General features: G+C 42.6%; 1 protein-coding gene across 1 annotated transcript in view; it reads right to left on the bottom strand.

The window, feature by feature from the left end:
• Window positions 1-4,067: 4,067 nt before the first annotated feature.
• The window catches only part of SLC4A11 (solute carrier family 4 member 11), a gene marked incomplete at its 5' end in the record, with an annotated part of 33,465 nt that continues 20,472 nt past the window's right edge, over window positions 4,068-17,060 (bottom strand). Inside the window, 4 exons of the mRNA XM_010168002.1 lie at window positions 4,068-4,478; window positions 8,235-8,404; window positions 10,593-10,788; window positions 15,834-16,007. Coding sequence (XP_010166304.1) covers window positions 4,415-4,478; window positions 8,235-8,404; window positions 10,593-10,788; window positions 15,834-16,007 — 604 coding nt within the window. The remainder of the gene's footprint in view (window positions 4,479-8,234; window positions 8,405-10,592; window positions 10,789-15,833; window positions 16,008-17,060) is intronic.

Here is a 17,060-nt window from a genome sequence, read left to right as displayed (position 1 = left end):
GATAGTGTAGATACTTGTGTAGTGGGACACAGACTAGAAAGTGGTAGGTGCTTTTGGTGAGATGGCTTCTTTTTTGTTGCTGAGAACTCCACAAGAAAGAAAAAAAACAAGAAAAAAAACCCACAAAAACCCCAAAAACCAACAAAACCAAACCTTCCCTCCTGCCCATAATCATTCTCCAGCTTTGACCAACTTTATGTTCCTTCAAAGAGTGTCCACAGAACACGGTTCCCCCCCAGTTTCTAAAGCAGCCAAATACGAGATGCAGAAGTTTACAAACAGTTTCAAGTCTTTTGGTACAGCTGGGGATGTGGACTTTTTGGGGAGAACTGTTTGCCCTACAGTCTATGGAAACATGATCAGATACCGTATTTGTTTTCAGAGCGTCCCAGTTCACACAGGTCACCAGGAAGGGTGTATCATATCCCATAGTTGCTGGGCTCATCTTGAAGCATTTCACCAGATGGCAGTTCTGAAGCAAACCAGTTCAATTCATTTACTCCATCCCCATCCTTTCGCAGCAATGCACTGATGCATATCCAAGTAGAACTTGACATTTATTATTTGCTTCAAATGTTGATACCAGAGAATTTAGGGATTGTTGCTAGTGAAGTTGTCAGCTTTGCTTCATAATCACTCTAGAAAGTGCTGTGCTGCCTGTTCAGCAGTCCATGTTTTCACCAACTTTCCTTAAATTACGTGGATAAACACATCTATTTCCATACATAGTGTGTCAACAGTATTTTTGAAGGCAACAAAATAAGTCTCAGACCAACAAAACTATTCAGGTATATCTCTAATTTTAATTGTCAAGCTAACTTCTAGCTCCTACATTCAACGCGAGGATCAAAAACTACAAGTTTGAGAGTAGAAGTTTATTCTGTCCTCAGTTTCTGATCGTTTTGGCAGCTGTCAAAAGGTAACTTCCAAAATCCACTCGTTTCAGAAGCTTTTTACTATCTTATGGTTCCAGCTGAACACCATGGACTCTCTTAATAGCTATCAACATCTTTCAAACCCAGTTCTTTGGCAACAGTTATACATAGCATTGTGCGTATATAAAGAGCTTATAATAAAACTTCTTTTACATTCTAATTGTCTTAACCTTCACAGAAGTATTAAAGTGCTCAATCAATTTTGAACAAACTCTCCTTCCCTAGTTAACCTACTTCTTGGAAACACCTGCACTTAAGTCAGCAAAACCAGAAGCAAACAAGAAGAGAAAAGGTATTTGCATGAAAAAAAGGATTATTACAACCCCTTAGGAGGCCTCAAGTCTCACATCCTCCTTCTACCCATATATTGAGACATGGGTCCAAATGTTCAACCAGTCTAAGCCAGCACAACTTCTTTCCCCAAGTTGTGCCAATTTCCCATCAGTTGATTCTTTGGCCTCTGACTTCCCTCAGAAGAAAAACCTGTGAAAGTGAATCCTATTGATACTACAAAGAAAACACAAACACTAAAGTCATACTGGTAAAGCAACAGCGATAAAACATATAAACAAGAGTTGTGATGGATATTTAACCCCTCCAAGCTATTTGGATTTTAAATTATCTCAGTTAGTAACATTTGGCACTATCTGAAATCGATGTTTTCAAAGAGGCTTTAAACGGGGATATTTTTGGTCCTTCTAAGTGGGAGGGATGGAGGGCACATCTCAAAACTATTTCCTCTGGCAAGACCTGCATGCCAGTTCACCCCACCATGCTCTGGGCTGGAGGAAATTTCACCCAGGGCCTCTCCTCTTCCTCAAAGAAGACCAGAGCCACATTCCCCTGTGCACATCATGTCCTTCCACCAGCCACAGCATCTACGATATGATTTAAAACAGCTCACAGAGTGACTTCTTCCTGCCAAGAGCTGAGACACCAGAAATGCAACCCCAGGACACGTGCGTTTAATAGCTGCATCAACCACAGGATGATGTTTTTCATTCTACCTTTGGTTAAATCTTTTGACATCTAGGAGAAAAGCATGTTACTTCAGCATCATCAGGCCTTTGCACTCCCTGTCTTACAACAGGTCCTGAACTGTTTGCTGTCACCTGCTCTTTTGCTGTTGACTGAAGATCAGACATACTTTTACCACCTCCACCTTTGCACTGCCCCGAAATCCTGTTTGTTGACTGTTTGTCCCGTTTCTACGTGTAGACCTTAGCAACAGCTCTTAGTGATCTCACCACAGAAATGACTCAAAAGCCAGGAAATATTGACAAAGGTGGTCAGAAACCATGCATGGATTTATACCTGCTGTCATGCCACTGATCAGACACAGCAGGAGTTACCCCTGCTGCCTCTAAGAATGACTGAAAGCCAAATAGGTGGCATTACCTGCTTTGATGTACTAGGGTGGTCATCCTGACCCTGAGACTTCTCAGCAGTCCCACAAGAGTTGGTTGGTACAACATGAAGGTCATGCTTTCAAGGTCACACAATGTTTTACTTGCTAAGCTGAGGGCTTTCCCCTGTGATTGTTTGGGGATGTAGAAACCACAGCCACGTTCTTGGGAACACTCTTACTCCTCTCCTCCATCAAGTATCAATATGAAGATGAAGGGTTTCATAAGAAAATAAAAATCTAGTTTTTCATACATGTTTTAAAAGCCATAGGCAGCTACATTAAGATGAAATCCATCTGATATTTAGTGCAAATACACCAAATCTGCAGTGGCTTGAGTCTGGCTTAGTTTCAGCACAGGAGCTTTGTTACCCAATGCCTTCCTCCCTCGTTATAGAGTTGGTCTTCCTCATCATGCAAAGGAACACCCAATCCGTAGGGCATGTGCTGATAAAAACTCTGCACCATTTACTGGCCAAGCCATTTAGTAAGCAACACTTCTCTGTGCCAAGAATGTATTTGCATTTCATTTTGTATTATACTTTTCCCTGCATTTCTACTCTTTTGAAAGTTCATTTGCCTTCAGAAGTCCACATTTTTCTTAACACTTTACCTGTGATCTGTAGGGTGCAGCAAAGGGCAAGCACTGAACTAAAGGGCAGCTTGTTTCACAGTACTCCAAATAAGAAAACTGACCATAGTACAAGCAAAATTAAATAAACTGAAATATAAAAGACAGCAGAAGTTAGATTCATCCAGAAATATAATATAATGTCTGGGAGTTGGGGGGGGAAAACTGGAGATTAGCTACAAAACAGAAACAATGAACTGACCAACAAATATTGATTAGGTGAAAGAGGAAAACTTTCATTGCATGCTGTACATTAAAATTAAATGCAAAATTCACATGTTGGAGCATTAAGACAGAATGATGAAGGTCTCAAGCTATGGGAAGAAGAAAGCAAAGGAACATCTTGAATAAAGCAACACATGAACAAAACCAGTAACCGAGCAGCTTCCAAAGGAAAAAAAAGTGACTGTATCTCAAATGAGAAAAAGCAGCACTGAAGCAAAGAACAAGTATATGGTCAAGACTTCACAGGTAACACTGACTGCACAAAACACTTTTGATATTTTGAAAGAATCAGGCCTATTTGTATATCTATGCAAAATATATACACAAATCCATATGTATATATGTACACATAGGCACTACTGTACATATGTATATGCAATCATTAACGCAACTGCCCTTTGACAAGTTTCAGTATCTGACTCCGGGTGCAAGCAAGAACGTTGCAGTTGTGCAAAACTACACTTCTGTATTTGATTACTGAGAAGTAATAGTAAAAAGATCCAAAATAATTCCCAAATAGCTTAGACCCAGATGTGGTTTCATCAACATCACCACGCGAGCTCAACCTCTACACATTTCCAGCTCATTTGTAGGAATTAAATATTCATCCAAAGATGGAGATTGTATCATTATAAATTAAATCTGTTTCCAACCCTGCTAATCTGAAGAGATGGCCAGACATCTCTGCTGACATCAGTGGTTTAACATGAGGCCACCCCACCCAGAATACCAATTTGGGAATACTGGATGCACAGGAAATTTAATTCAAAGGCCAGAACGGGACTGTCATTCTGTAAAAGAAGGGTCAGTTGTCCTTATAGTGTTTTGGAAGAAAGGGACGTGGTGCATAAAAAGAGATTTCCCCCCACCCCTCAAACAAGGGAACACGTGACAACTCTGAGGACCCATGCTCCAACCATACGGACATGCTGATCTTTGGGGTTTCCAGTTTTGGGATGTAGAAAGTAGCATTTCCATAAAGCTTGCTTGCCTCACAACTCCAAAGAGCATCGGCCTCCCAAGTCCAAGGCTGTTTTGGTCTGACACTTCAACGCTCAATTGGTCTTTGATAGGTGTGTGCATTACCAACGCCATAGGAGAGCAGAAAGAAAGTGGTGAAAGAAAAGAACTGCAGATAAATTGTTCTACGCCTCGGCAAAGCTGCCTTCCAACTCTGAAAGAGCTGTCCTCGCTGCTCTGTGTGCGGGGGGACCCCGTTTAGTGCTCTGCATCCATAGCATCCAAGTACTTGGCTTCAATGATCCTAGGGAGCAGGTTATACCTAAGATTGAACCAGAGAGATAGCATTAGTGCTTGTTTTTATTCAGGTAACATTTTGTTTGCCTGTCCCAAGACTCCCAGTTGAGTTTGTCCATGGCCATGCATAAAACAGTCACTCAGCTGAAGCGGAGATCACAGAATCATGTCAGAGATTGGAAGGGACCTCGAAAGATCATCCAGTCCAATCCCCCTGCCGGAGCAGGAACCTAAATGAGATCACATAGAAAGGCCGCCAGGCAGGTTTTGAATGTCTCCAGAGAAGGAGACTCCACAACCTCTCTGGGCAGCCTGTCCCAGGGCTCTGTCACCCTCACTGTAAAGAAGTTTCTTCTCAAGTTTAAGCGGAACCTCCTGTGTTCCAGCTCACACCCATTGCCCCTTGTCCTACCATTGGGCATCACTGAGAAGAGCCTGGCTCCATCCAACTGACATTCGCCCTTAACATATTTATAAACATTAATGAGGTCACCCCTCAGTCTCCTCTTCTCCAAGCTAAAGAGCCCCAGCTCCCTCAGCCTTTCCTCATCAGGGAGGTGCTCCACTCCATCATCTTGGTGGCTCTGTGCTGGACTCTTTCAAGCAGTTAATGCAGATGAAGTGGGAGAAAGTAAAAACAACCAATCCTGCAAGTAAATACAACATTTATAGGAATAACAGTGCAGAGCTCCTCCTGAAAGAAGCCACCTCAATTCAGTTGAAGAGGAAAGTCCCTTTCCTAGAGCATTCTGTCACCACAAAGCCTTGCAGGTGCTTACAAAAATGTACCATTTCACCTGACCCACAGCTACGCTCCTGGTTTGTGCTGGGGAGGCAGCCAAAAGCTTCCCGTTGCCTCCAGTTTGCTACCAGATGAGTTACTTTGCCAAGAATCACCATTTACTTCTAGTTTCTACTTTCTTCACCATTTTCCTTATAGTTTCCCAACACACAAACCCCACCTGATGCAACCTTACACTCATCACAACACTGGAGAGCTCACTGGAGAAATGCTCCTCTGAATTTACAGGGCTGGCTCAAACACCCACGTAGGCAGGCCATGTCTTGCTCTTCCTCAGTTCTCCAAGTACCCCAGATCACTTCTTTCAGCTCTCCCACAAAGAAGCTTTAATAGACATTCCTGAAGCTTTGGTGTTAGAGAGGTACCAAATATATCAGCAAGACTGGAGACCTTGTCAAGAGGCTAAGCAGGGCTGTGATGTTCATTCCTCCATCCCTTCCTGGTTTCCACTACATCATGGAGACAGTAACTGTCTTTTGTTTTTCATTAATTTGTTTGCAAGAACATCTCATGAATTAAGGTACTTCGATGAGGAAGGCAAGGTACTGTAAAAACATGCAATGAAGTTGCTCTCATTAAATCCTACTGCATATTTAGTTTATTACTTTTCCTTGCTCAACAAGGAAGCTATTCTTCAGCTGTTAAAATAAGGCACAAAGAACTAGGAAGTCAGTTTAAGACTTGGAAGGGCCTTTTCAATAGCTATGCAAGAGATCCCAAACAGCATTTACTACTGAGAAGTACCAGGATCTGCTTAAAAAGACTTGTCATGAAATAAAATGCTTGAGAGCCATGGGAGCAGAGATAAGCATCACAGAAAACTTGGAAAGAAGATTCTTCCTCTCCAAGTAACCTTAACCTCAGTATTCCCCAGAGCAAGGATTAGAGTGTAACCAAAAACTAGTTAACCCAAAGCTCTGAATCAAAGCCAGGAACAGGGGATATTAAAAAAGATCACATTTTCTCCCAACAGGCTGTTCTCCACTGCAAGAATAAGAAGCCCTTGAAATCCATTATCTTTCACATTAACACTACACCAGTGGGAAAAGATGGTCCCTCACCACTGACAATGCAAATCATACGTCTAATGCTGTCGGATAGATGGAAGTGTTGTCAGCATGAGGTTAATGATTGGACTTCCTGATCTTAAAGGTCTTTTCCAATCTAGGCAATTCTGTGATTCTGTGAAATGTGGCTTCGAGGCAGACAAGTATCATGGCTGGTTTTCTGGATGGGACACTGAGCCATGACTCACTCATCTGGGTTTGATTCTTGACTTTGACCCCTGGCTACTCTCCCATCTGCTCTTCCTTCCTTCACTTAAAAAAAAAAAGGGAAGGAGAAAAGATATTTCATTTCTTCTTCTCTGTCTCATCTATTTAGAGTGCCAAATCTTTGTGAAAGAGTCATTGTTAACTACAGAGCTCATGCATCATGGTGCTGCCTTCTTGTCTGGAGTCCACAGAAGCTATAGGAAGGCAAAAGATATCAGAGAAAGGAAAGCCAAGGGCAAACTTCTCTGTTGTGCCAGGTAGCACCATCAGCTCCTGAGCAGCAGGGCTGATTATCCAGCTACTAGAAAAAGCTGCTGTGGAAAGAGAAACAAGTTTGTAACAGAGCTAGTATAAGATGACAGTATCTTATTTACTCAAAAGAAGATATATTTGCACCATTAAATTATCTAGCTCTTATTACAAAACCAGGTTCTTTGACAGCACCTCTCCACACTAATTTAAGGTTATTACACTATGTGTGATACTTGAATGGTTGGCAGAGTGTCCCACGTTTTCTTTTCTCTACTGAGCTGCTCTGTGCAGAGACTTGCAATTCCCACAAGAGTCACTCAACCAGCACTGCACACAGCTGAAGCATTTACCAACCACTTAACCAGTCATCCAAAGTGACACTTATGTGAAGGGTGAGTGAGAGACTCTTACCATAAAAACAATAATTTCAGTGTTTTCCAAGATTTTGTTTATCTTTAAAAATCTAATCCAAATAGCTCTAACCCGATCCCGTTGAAAGCCACAGTAGTTTTGACATTTGCTTTTATTTCAGAAAGAACTGGATGCATCTTTATCACCCAAGGAAAACACCACAATAGCTGCCTTTGCAGATTATCACATTGGTAGCCCTGAACTAAGATCAGATAGAAAATCTCTGAGACTGCAAGCTCAAAGACAACCAGATATCACTGGATGCCATATTGGCCTAAAAATAATCAAGCAGACTGGAAACAAATCTGTTCCTTCCAAGATCTTATTATGGCTTCTCATTATATCCAAAGGATGGAGAACATGAATGATTTAACTGGAGAATGATGGGCAGTCACTGGTAATGAACATCAAGAAAGAAATTAGTTAAATTTCTCAATTGTTCTCTCTCAAGACTGCAAGATATTGCAGGGTCCTCTCAGTTTTAAAGATACATTTTAAGACTAAATGTGGCCAGTTTGACCTAACTGATCATTTGAAAAGTCATTCAGCAATGCAGGTCACCTGTAAGGTCACCACAGCACTGGACAAGAGATAAGGATTCCTCTTAGGACAAGTTTCTAGCTCTGCTCTGAGCCCAAGTCTCAGGAAATCAAATTGAAAAACAGAAAGGAACATTATCAAATGCCTCAGACTCAGGGAAGGCTCAGACTACAGCTCCTCAGGAAGATCAGGCATCTCACAGACTGCAAAAGGAGACTTATTTGTCTCTCTCCTACCTGTAAGAAATGTACCTGCCAGCCCAGAACCCCTTGCACAACAGCCAGCACCAATGAAATCACAGGCTCTCTGCACTATCCTGCCTCAAGCCTGAGCAACTGGTGAGGAAGAGGTCACCAGCACCCACTTCTAGGACCTGGCTACTCAGGAAAGTACCAGGTGCCCTTCTAGACCACTCAGACTTCCTGCAGTTGAAGCCTGCAGACAAAAGGCATAGGAGACAGGAAAGAGAGACAGCCAAGCTTAGCCTGCAAGAGCTTCATACCTGATTGGGATCATTCCTATCATGATGAGTGGGAAGATCATCTTCATGTAGGGCAATGGTGACATGCCAAAACCACAGAGGATGAGGAGCTGCAGGACCTGCAAGCCTGTGAAATAGTGGATCTTCCTCTGGGGCACTCGGCGGATGTAATGTGTCGGAGGATAAGCAGTCTGGGAAGAGAAGAATTGCACATTAGAGATGCAGCAACCTGGACTTGTGACTGCAGAATGTGTCAGGGGCTTTTGAACACAAGGGTTTTAAGGAAATCATCAGTTTATACACACACACACAGAAAGTGCATCAACATCAGAGTCCTTAACAGGTTCAACAGCTGGAGGCAGGATCTGTAGGGTTAAAGGAATTGCCTTAAACCACAACATTGGCAGCAACACACAGAAGATGACTGGGCACTAGAAATCTGGGGAAGACAAGACACACCACACAGACAAGATTGCCTTTAGGAGCATCTGGAGTGCAATAAAATATCTTGATAAGTACAATAATGAGATTCCCCTGAGGAGGATTATCAGGGCTTTACAGCAACACGTGAAGTGCCTGTGATGGTGTGCAAGGGGCCGATGGTAAGCAGATACATTCGGGTGTTGTTACTTCTGGATGGTTTCTCCATCTGAAACCAAATTCCTAATTATTTTATAGCCTACTGTCCTCTACTGATCAGACTAGATGCTTGTCCCTGGTGGTGTTCCATTATCTTGGCCAAACCCCAGTAGAGGAAGACCAGAAGATGAGACTGGGGAGGTGTGGGAAGCGGCTGTACTTAGACTACAGTGATTTTCTCAATTCATATAAAACTATTCATTTTTTGAGAAAGAAGAGGAAAAAAAAAAGACATTAATAGACTAAATATCACTCGTGGTTTCTTTTGACAGTTACTTGCTCATGTCTGAGCACAAGCTTTGACTCACTGTCTATACATCAATGAAGAGTATGAGCGACTGTCTGCTGGCACTGATACAGACTCAATGGATTTCAAATTGTGCCATGACTCATTAAAAGGTTTCCAGAAAAGGGAAATCTCCATATTTGAGAATACTTCTTTGATTTTCCCAAACCAAAGCTTGGAAAATTCCACACATAATTTGTACTAAGCCCAGAAGTAATATTCCACATCTATCAGTTACCATTCAATCCTCATTCAAAAATTGACATGACAAATGTAATCTTTACCTGGATTTCAGAGTTTTAACCTCTGGGATGTAATATTAGAGATCAAGATACATTAGTAGAGATGCAGAGCCAAATGTTGGGCTTATTAATCTCTTGACCCTTGTTATATAAGAGAGCTGGAGACTTGTTATCACTCCCAGATACCGCCTACACCGCAAGCTAACACCTCTTGTAATAGAGATGGCTTGAATACAGATCTTCCAGATTCGTTTTCATCCCACATCAGAAGCATTTCAATAATGCAGGTAATTTCATTTTGAGTTTAAAATCCTCTCTCGTGATATTTCACACAAGTCAAAACGAAAGTGTAGAAAACAACAAAAAATTACCTGTTCTCAAAGTTTTGTTGGGGAAATTAAAGATCACCATTTACTGACAAAATGCAGATGGTTTTCTAATACTTTTAAGAATTGCTTTTGAAGTGCATGTAATTGTTTTTGAAGTGCAGCTGTCTCGACATCACAGTGGGTTTTTAAAACCTACAAACACCCTATGTTCAGTGAGCAACAGTTTGTACAGTTGGTTTTCTAAAAAGGCATTGTTTGAATATATTTTTTGTTTACAAGCTACACAGTTTAGGGGGTGTCATCACTGGTAGCAGCTATCCTGGCTCCATCCATACACTCATCTTTGCCTCTAGAGAACTGGCTTCCAGCAATTCTTAGTAGATTGAAAAAAAAAAACAAAAAAGAAGGATTATATCTGAGACATCACTCTGAACAAGAAAGCTCAAATGCTTTTGTGCCAGAGAAAAACAGAAGGCAATTTGTGCAGAATTTGAAAGACAGATGAGATGCAGTGCAATTTATGACCAGCTCAGCTACCACCTGTTTTTAACCTAACGATAACCACGCTGCTTTTGTTGTCTGACACTGTCTGTCAGTGTCGTCTCCCACTCATCTGTCCACTTTAATGGAAAAGACTTCTCTTGCTCGTGTCTCAGTGACAGCCAGTCTCAACTAGAGACCACCAAGTTCCACTCCTTCTTTCCACAGAAAGGATATGCAAAGTGCATGTTGGAGCTGGAAATCAGCCTCTTGAGAACATGAGTTTTGGGGATAACCCCAACACCAGCAGTTTTCCATGTTAGCTCCTGACACAGCTTGGTGTCAAGGTTGTAAATACAATTTCCTTCTCTGTTCCACCAGGCTGGTGCCCCAGTCTGTGTACCTGTTCTTTGAGCAGGAGAGCCACCCTTTCAAAGAGCTGGTTACCATCAATGGAGGTCAACGCGATATAGAGGAAGAGGCCATAGAGGACTGGCTTTGGGATCCATTGGAGAGGGAATGGGAGGAGCAGGAGCGAGAGACCAACCAAGAAGTTTGCCACAAGACTTGTCAGCCGAGTCTCCTTCACGCTCACAATCCTGAAAGCAAGAAAACAGGGATTAGGGAAGTAGGATAATATCCCAGTATCCATGTAAGCGTATCGCTGGGGCTCACTACTCTGTGTCGGTGCAGGACACGTGCAGCTCAGGAAAGGGAAACTCATCTCCACTGCACTGAGATCAGCACTTCTGGCCTCGTGCTGACACTGAGAAGGCAGAGCTCTGCTGGATCTAGGCCAAGCACTTAATCCACAGCTCAAACAGAGCAGCTGGAAAAATGCCAAATTCCCCTTCTGCAAAGCTCCACAGATCCTATCCTGAACTAAATTGCCCTCTAAACCAATTCTGTTTAGCAAATTACAAGAAAAATAAAACTAAATCCCAAAACAAATAAAAAAAAAACCCCAAACCAACAACAACAAAAAAACCCACCAAAAAAAAAACCAGGCAGGAATCCTCCTTTTGGGCAGCAATCCTTTCCTCGATTTACCCAGTGCATAGACAATTGGCTTTTATCCAAAAGAAAACTCATCGACATCTACAGGAACTAATGAACCTCTTGTAAAAAAAAAAGTCTGCACTCTCTTCACTGCAAGTCAGCATTTTTGATGTATATGAGGATCTCCTTGTTTATAAAGAAGGGAAAGCTGAGAGCACTACACAGCAAGTTAGAAATTTAATTCTGGTGTGGATAGCAGTCGCACTGCAAATTGCCTATTACCATGCAAAACATGTAATTAATTAATGCAAATTTTCCAGAGCTGACAGACCACAGATTGATTTTTTTTTTAATCTGGGGGAAAAAAAAAAAGACAACTGGCAGGAAAACATGCAGCAATTTTCAGAGCCTATTTGGGGAGGGTGAAGGAAGGTTGCTTTGTTTTCTTTTCACTTCAATTAAACCTGTGAGCAACTCCTAGTTTGAAAAAAAAAAAAAAAAGCCAGAAACAATAGGAGGAAAGAAAACCCTCATCTGTCAAAATTACTTATAAATAGAGAAAAGCAGGATTCTTAACATAACTTTTTTTGAGAAGATAAATCCACCAATTCAGTGGATAAGCTAGTGAGTAAATCCCCCTATTATCAGGAGAAATTACTGTCCATAGACTGTTTTTGTGTCATCTAGTGGCCTCATTCCCTGGATGCGAGACCTCATATTCCAAATTAACCCTGTACACAAAATACTCTGAGGATTAACACAAGAGCCAGCCACGAGATCTATCAAAACATATTTCCCTCTTTTTACATATGCACTGTTGGGACTTTGTAATCCCTCTGTTGTAAAGAAGATTGCTTCCCAGCAAATTCTTTCAATATTAAGTTTTTGAGAGTCTGGCTTATAAGTAAGGTCAGGTTGAACTTCAAATCTGTTTATATATTCAAGAGCATAAGGAAGCTGAGGGAATGAAGGAGCCTTCCACACCTGTATGTAGAGGGAGAGGGAAAGGGTACCAGCCTGAGGCTTGCTCTCAGGATTTGGGTAACGTGGCAGAATTAACACAAGCAGTCACAAGACCTTAGGAACAACAAATATCAAACAGTACACAAAGTTCAGAGGACAACATTTGAATTCCTTGGTGAGCAATGGTGCAGGTTGTACATATTGTCAGCAGCTGAGAGAACTGGGGGTGTTGAGCCTGGAGAAAAGGAGGCTGAGGGGAGACCTTGTGTCTCTGTCCAAGTCCCTTGGAGGAGGGTGGAGAGAGGTGGGGGTGGGTCTGTTCAAACAAGGAACAAGGGACAGGACAAGAGGAAATGGCCTCAAGTTGCACCAAGGGCAGCTGAGATTGGATGTGAGGAAGAATTTCTTTGCTGAAAGGGTTGTCAGGCATTGGAAGGGGTTGTCCAGGGCAGTGGTGGAGTCCCCATCCCTGGAGGGATTGAAGAGTCGTGTAGACACAGTGCTGAGGGACATGGGTTAGTCATAGGGGACTTGTCAGTGTTGGGTTCATGATTGGACTCGATGATCTTAAAGGGCTTTTCCAATTGAGGCAATTCTGGGATTCTGTGGAGGTAAGAGTTACCAGCCACCTCTCAGCAGTGCTGTTCAGTGGTACCTACTTGCCTGCTGCCACCCCGTTTCAGTAAATCCAAGAACTGAGGGACACGGGTTAGTTGAGGACTTGTCAGTGTTGACTGGACTCAATGATCTTAAAGGTCTTTTCCAATCAAGGCAATTCTGGGATTCTGTATTCCAGGCAAAGATCTAACCCACCTCTGGGGATGCTCATGACCTGCAAGCATCAGTCTGAGCACGCACAAGTCTGCCGGCTTCTTTGCAAACGAAGTCATGCAAACCAAAGAGCCCAGGATCAAAATTAGATATGAAGCCACCACATTTCAATCAGCTGCAAGTCTGCAAGTACAAGAAGAGCTCGGAATAGCAGCCCTTTGGTAATGGATTTTTGAAGTTCATGAAATTCTCTGCCTGTCATCCCTTGGGGATGCAGCAATCACAGCTCTGAAGTCTTTGATCACATACAAGATGTACTGCAACTACTACTGTCAGCTCCTGCTAATGCCACTTATTAAAGTAGTTTGGAATTTCTGATCAGAACATAGTTCTGTGCAACCTGCTGTAGGGAACCTGCTTTGGTAGGGGGGCTGGACTAGATGATCTCCTGAGGTCCCTTCCAACTCCCACCATTCTGGGATTCTGTGACAGTTAATATCTTTAAAGCTGAAGTTCCCAGCCTCAAATTGTTCTTTCACCAGTTCTAGCACTTTTCTTATTTCCAGGGTGAGGACATCAAGAACAGCCACATTAAATCAATAGAAGAAATCAAGTAATTTGCATGTGTGCAGTGAGATAAGATAGAGGATGATGGAGATAGGTATCAATATATATAAAGATAAGCATGAAATATCTCATTTAGGTTCCTGCTCCAGCAGGGAGGTTGGACTAGATGATCTTTCGAGGTCCCTTCTAATCCCTGACATTCTGTGATTCTGTGTTCAGAATCTGGTTTGGTCCTTGAAGAAACAGTTCCAGAAATCCTGTGCTGCAATGGAAATGAAATAGTTAATGGAGACTGAAGAGCATAATCCAGGCTCATTTCTCCAGAATCCCTTAAACAAGGCTAGCACAGGATTAGCCATTCCTGACTTACCCCATACGAGCCATGAGAACCTATTTGCAGATTGCCACACGAAACAAGTGGTTACTCTACAGGGGAGAAAATTTTGCTTTCATTCTGACAGATCTTTATTCTTGTTTATATCACCATCCTCACCGAGAGCTTTGATTTGAATTCAGGGAAGGAACAGGCTAGGGGAGAAAACTCCTGATTTTCTAATTGAGTTTCATTACATTTCTTTTTCAGCAGAGCTGGCTAAGAGAAAAAAAAAAAAATAAAAAGATGACAACATTACTCAGAGCCTCCTGTTTATAGCTCAATGTTTTGCAGAGAACAAAAAGCTTCAAGTCTCAAAGGGAGTTCAAATACCTAGGAAATGCTTGTTCCCTTCTTCACTCCCAAAATCCACTTCACAGAACTCATTTACATACCGATTTGCCTCCAGCACAGGAAGAGCTGTGCTACGAGGGAACACATTTAGTGAGATTAGGGCATCCCTCAGCCCTTTCCAGAGAATCACTGGAGCTATATCTAGGTTAGCATAGCCAAAGAGAGCTCTACAATGCTCTTTTGGGGCAGCTGGGTGAAGGAGCAGAAGACAAGGGTAGAAGGTAGTCCTTAATTTGGGCAGTAGACTTGACTTCATCAAGAATAAGCCAGAACAAAGACACTGAGTGGTAAAATAGGAGAAAAGCCACCAGGTATTCAAATTAACAACAGAAGACACAGGAGGGAGGCTTGGCACACGAGTTTCAAAGTGTAAATTCTGCCTCTCACAAAGAAATGGAGGGCAGAGGTATCCCAGCTCAGCTCATGGACACCAGGAGCAAGGGCATGGATTAAAACCCTACAGAAGTCAAATTACAAAGTTCCTTTTTAAAAAAAAAATATAAAAAAAATAAAAAGGTTTAGTGTTTATTCAACACAGATATAGTTGTAGGAACAACTAATAGCATCACATACTAATGGAAATACAAGCCCAAGGGACTGATCTCCCAGCAGAGATCTGTAAAAGCATTGCAGGGAACAGCAGGATTCAGCAATTTCCAGATATGGAAGGTGAAATCTGTCCATCACCAACCCAAAAAGCAGCTGTGACAGGTTGGGCTGGGCCAGCTGGCACCAAGAACAGCGTGAAGGCAAAACTGAAATTAAAAGACAGACCCACTCCATCCCCCAAAGTAAATGACCACTTAGCCTCACTTTTGATAAGTGGCAACTCTGAAATTGGAAACCAAGACAAGATAATTAAAACTAATGGCATGTGAGTGGAAAATACCACTTCTGAGATAAAAGCACTCAACTGTAACATACTGAGATCAAACAGACCAGATAATTTCTATTCTGAAGCAGGTTTCATGAGAAATTAGGTTTTCTTTTTAAATAGGTGTTTGATAAGAGTGTGTTGGACAGCTCAGAACAGCCAAAAAGCTGGTCTGGAACAGAAAGCTGTGACCTGGGCATGGCTTCACAGTCACTTTTGCTTAAAAACAAGAGAATTTAATAAGCATCTCGCCTTCCCAAAACGTGGCAGAAGATGCTATGGGAGCTCTGAAATAATGCTGCATTTTTCCTACCCTTTGTAATAACCACCAGACAGGTTTCAGGCAATGAATCAGACTGCATTTTTCCTGGTGAAGACATCTGGAAAGATCTGGTCAAAGCATCTCCACAAGGATAAACCCGAAAAAGGCCTTGGACGACTCTTCCAAAGGACAGTTTGCACCAGAGTGGGTGGAACTCCTCCATGCTGCTGCCAGCCACTGACAAGAGTATAAATTTGTAGTTGTCCTAAAATAAGAGCTTTGGTGAAGGAGGATGAAGTGGGATCACAGGCCATGCTGGCTGAGGTGGCTTCACGTGGCACATCTCCCTTCCACCTTCATATCTTGCAGGTCTTCAAGAAGATAGCTAACTCCCCGACCACACAACCCACAGCACCCAAAGGATCAGGAAACCACAAATGAAACCAAAGAGATACAAGACAGCTCTGCAGTTCCTACTTACGTCTCATAGATGTGTCCATTTTCAACCCTCTCCTCCACGTAGGCCAGGGCACGGACGTGCATTGGGGAGTGAGGGAAGGCAGCATGGATCCATGGGAGGCCGAAGACTGACAGCCCTGTGTTAATCAGTGCAACGAGCAGGAGGTCCCAGTGATAAGCTGTTCCCTTCACCAACCTGAAATGAGTTTGTTGTTGACAGCAGTTACACTCGGTACAAATTGTAACAGGCTGTTCTGAGCTCCAACACTAAACATCGAAGTGCACTTCGTGTACAGAGCGATTTCACACTCCTCCTGCTTTACACCCTACGTTACATGAACATGAAAGGTAATGCAACTTGATAGTTTCCTCCCAAAGCAGTCATCTCCTGGAAAGAACAACACTGAGCAGAAAGGCAACTCACTAAAATAACAGCCCATGAAAATTTCAGCAGCGTTTTGCCGCTACATTTATTGCACAGTCCACTCCAAACGTACACGTGTATCTGCTAGCAGAGTCCATCAGTGGAGTGGTTTGAAACCTGGCCATGGGCTGCCAAACTACTGAGACTGAAGTTTCCCATCTGCCTTTTTTTAAACCCCGATCACCCTCCTTCCCCACGAGCAGAACACGTGCTCGGTATGCGGCAGTAATCCTCTAATGATGTAACTGCTACTGCATGATAAGAAAAGGGGATATGAATTCATTAAGCTTCAGCTCCTCCTTAGTAGTCAAGCAAGGAGATATGCTCCTAACTTTGATGAACGCAGGGTAGTGTCGCCAGTTTGTTTGTTAGGGGAGGGAGAACCTGCCAGCCTTCATCCAGTAAGTTAACCACTTCATATTCCTTTTGCAAGGACTACTCAGAGAGCAGCTGCTAACGCTGGACTCCTATCTAGTCTAACTTTGCCATATTTTGCAAGGTCTTTCCCTTTCCTGAATGCACCCACCTGGTGCCAACTGCTCAGATGCCATGAGTAAAATTTAAAAAAAGGCTGGGGAAGGATTCAGTGTTCAGACTTTAACTCCAGGTCCATAGCTACGTTTTTGCCTGTGCATCAGAGCAAGACAGCAGTGCTCACTCTGATACAACACCAGGGATCATCATAGAATCATAGAAGGGTTTGGGTTGGAAGGGACCTTAAAGCTCATCCAGTTCCAACCCCCCTGCCAGCAGCAGGGACATCTTCCACTAGACCACGTTGCTCAAAGCCTCATCCAACCTGGCCTTCAGCACTTCCAGGGAGGA

The sequence above is a fragment of the Antrostomus carolinensis genome, unplaced genomic scaffold, assembly GCF_000700745.2.
Source record: "Antrostomus carolinensis isolate BGI_N321 unplaced genomic scaffold, ASM70074v2 scaffold6515, whole genome shotgun sequence".
Lineage (NCBI taxonomy): Eukaryota > Metazoa > Chordata > Aves > Caprimulgiformes > Caprimulgidae > Antrostomus > Antrostomus carolinensis.
The sequence above is the reverse complement of the archived record's forward strand: the minus strand, read 5'-3'. Positions and strand labels throughout refer to the sequence as shown.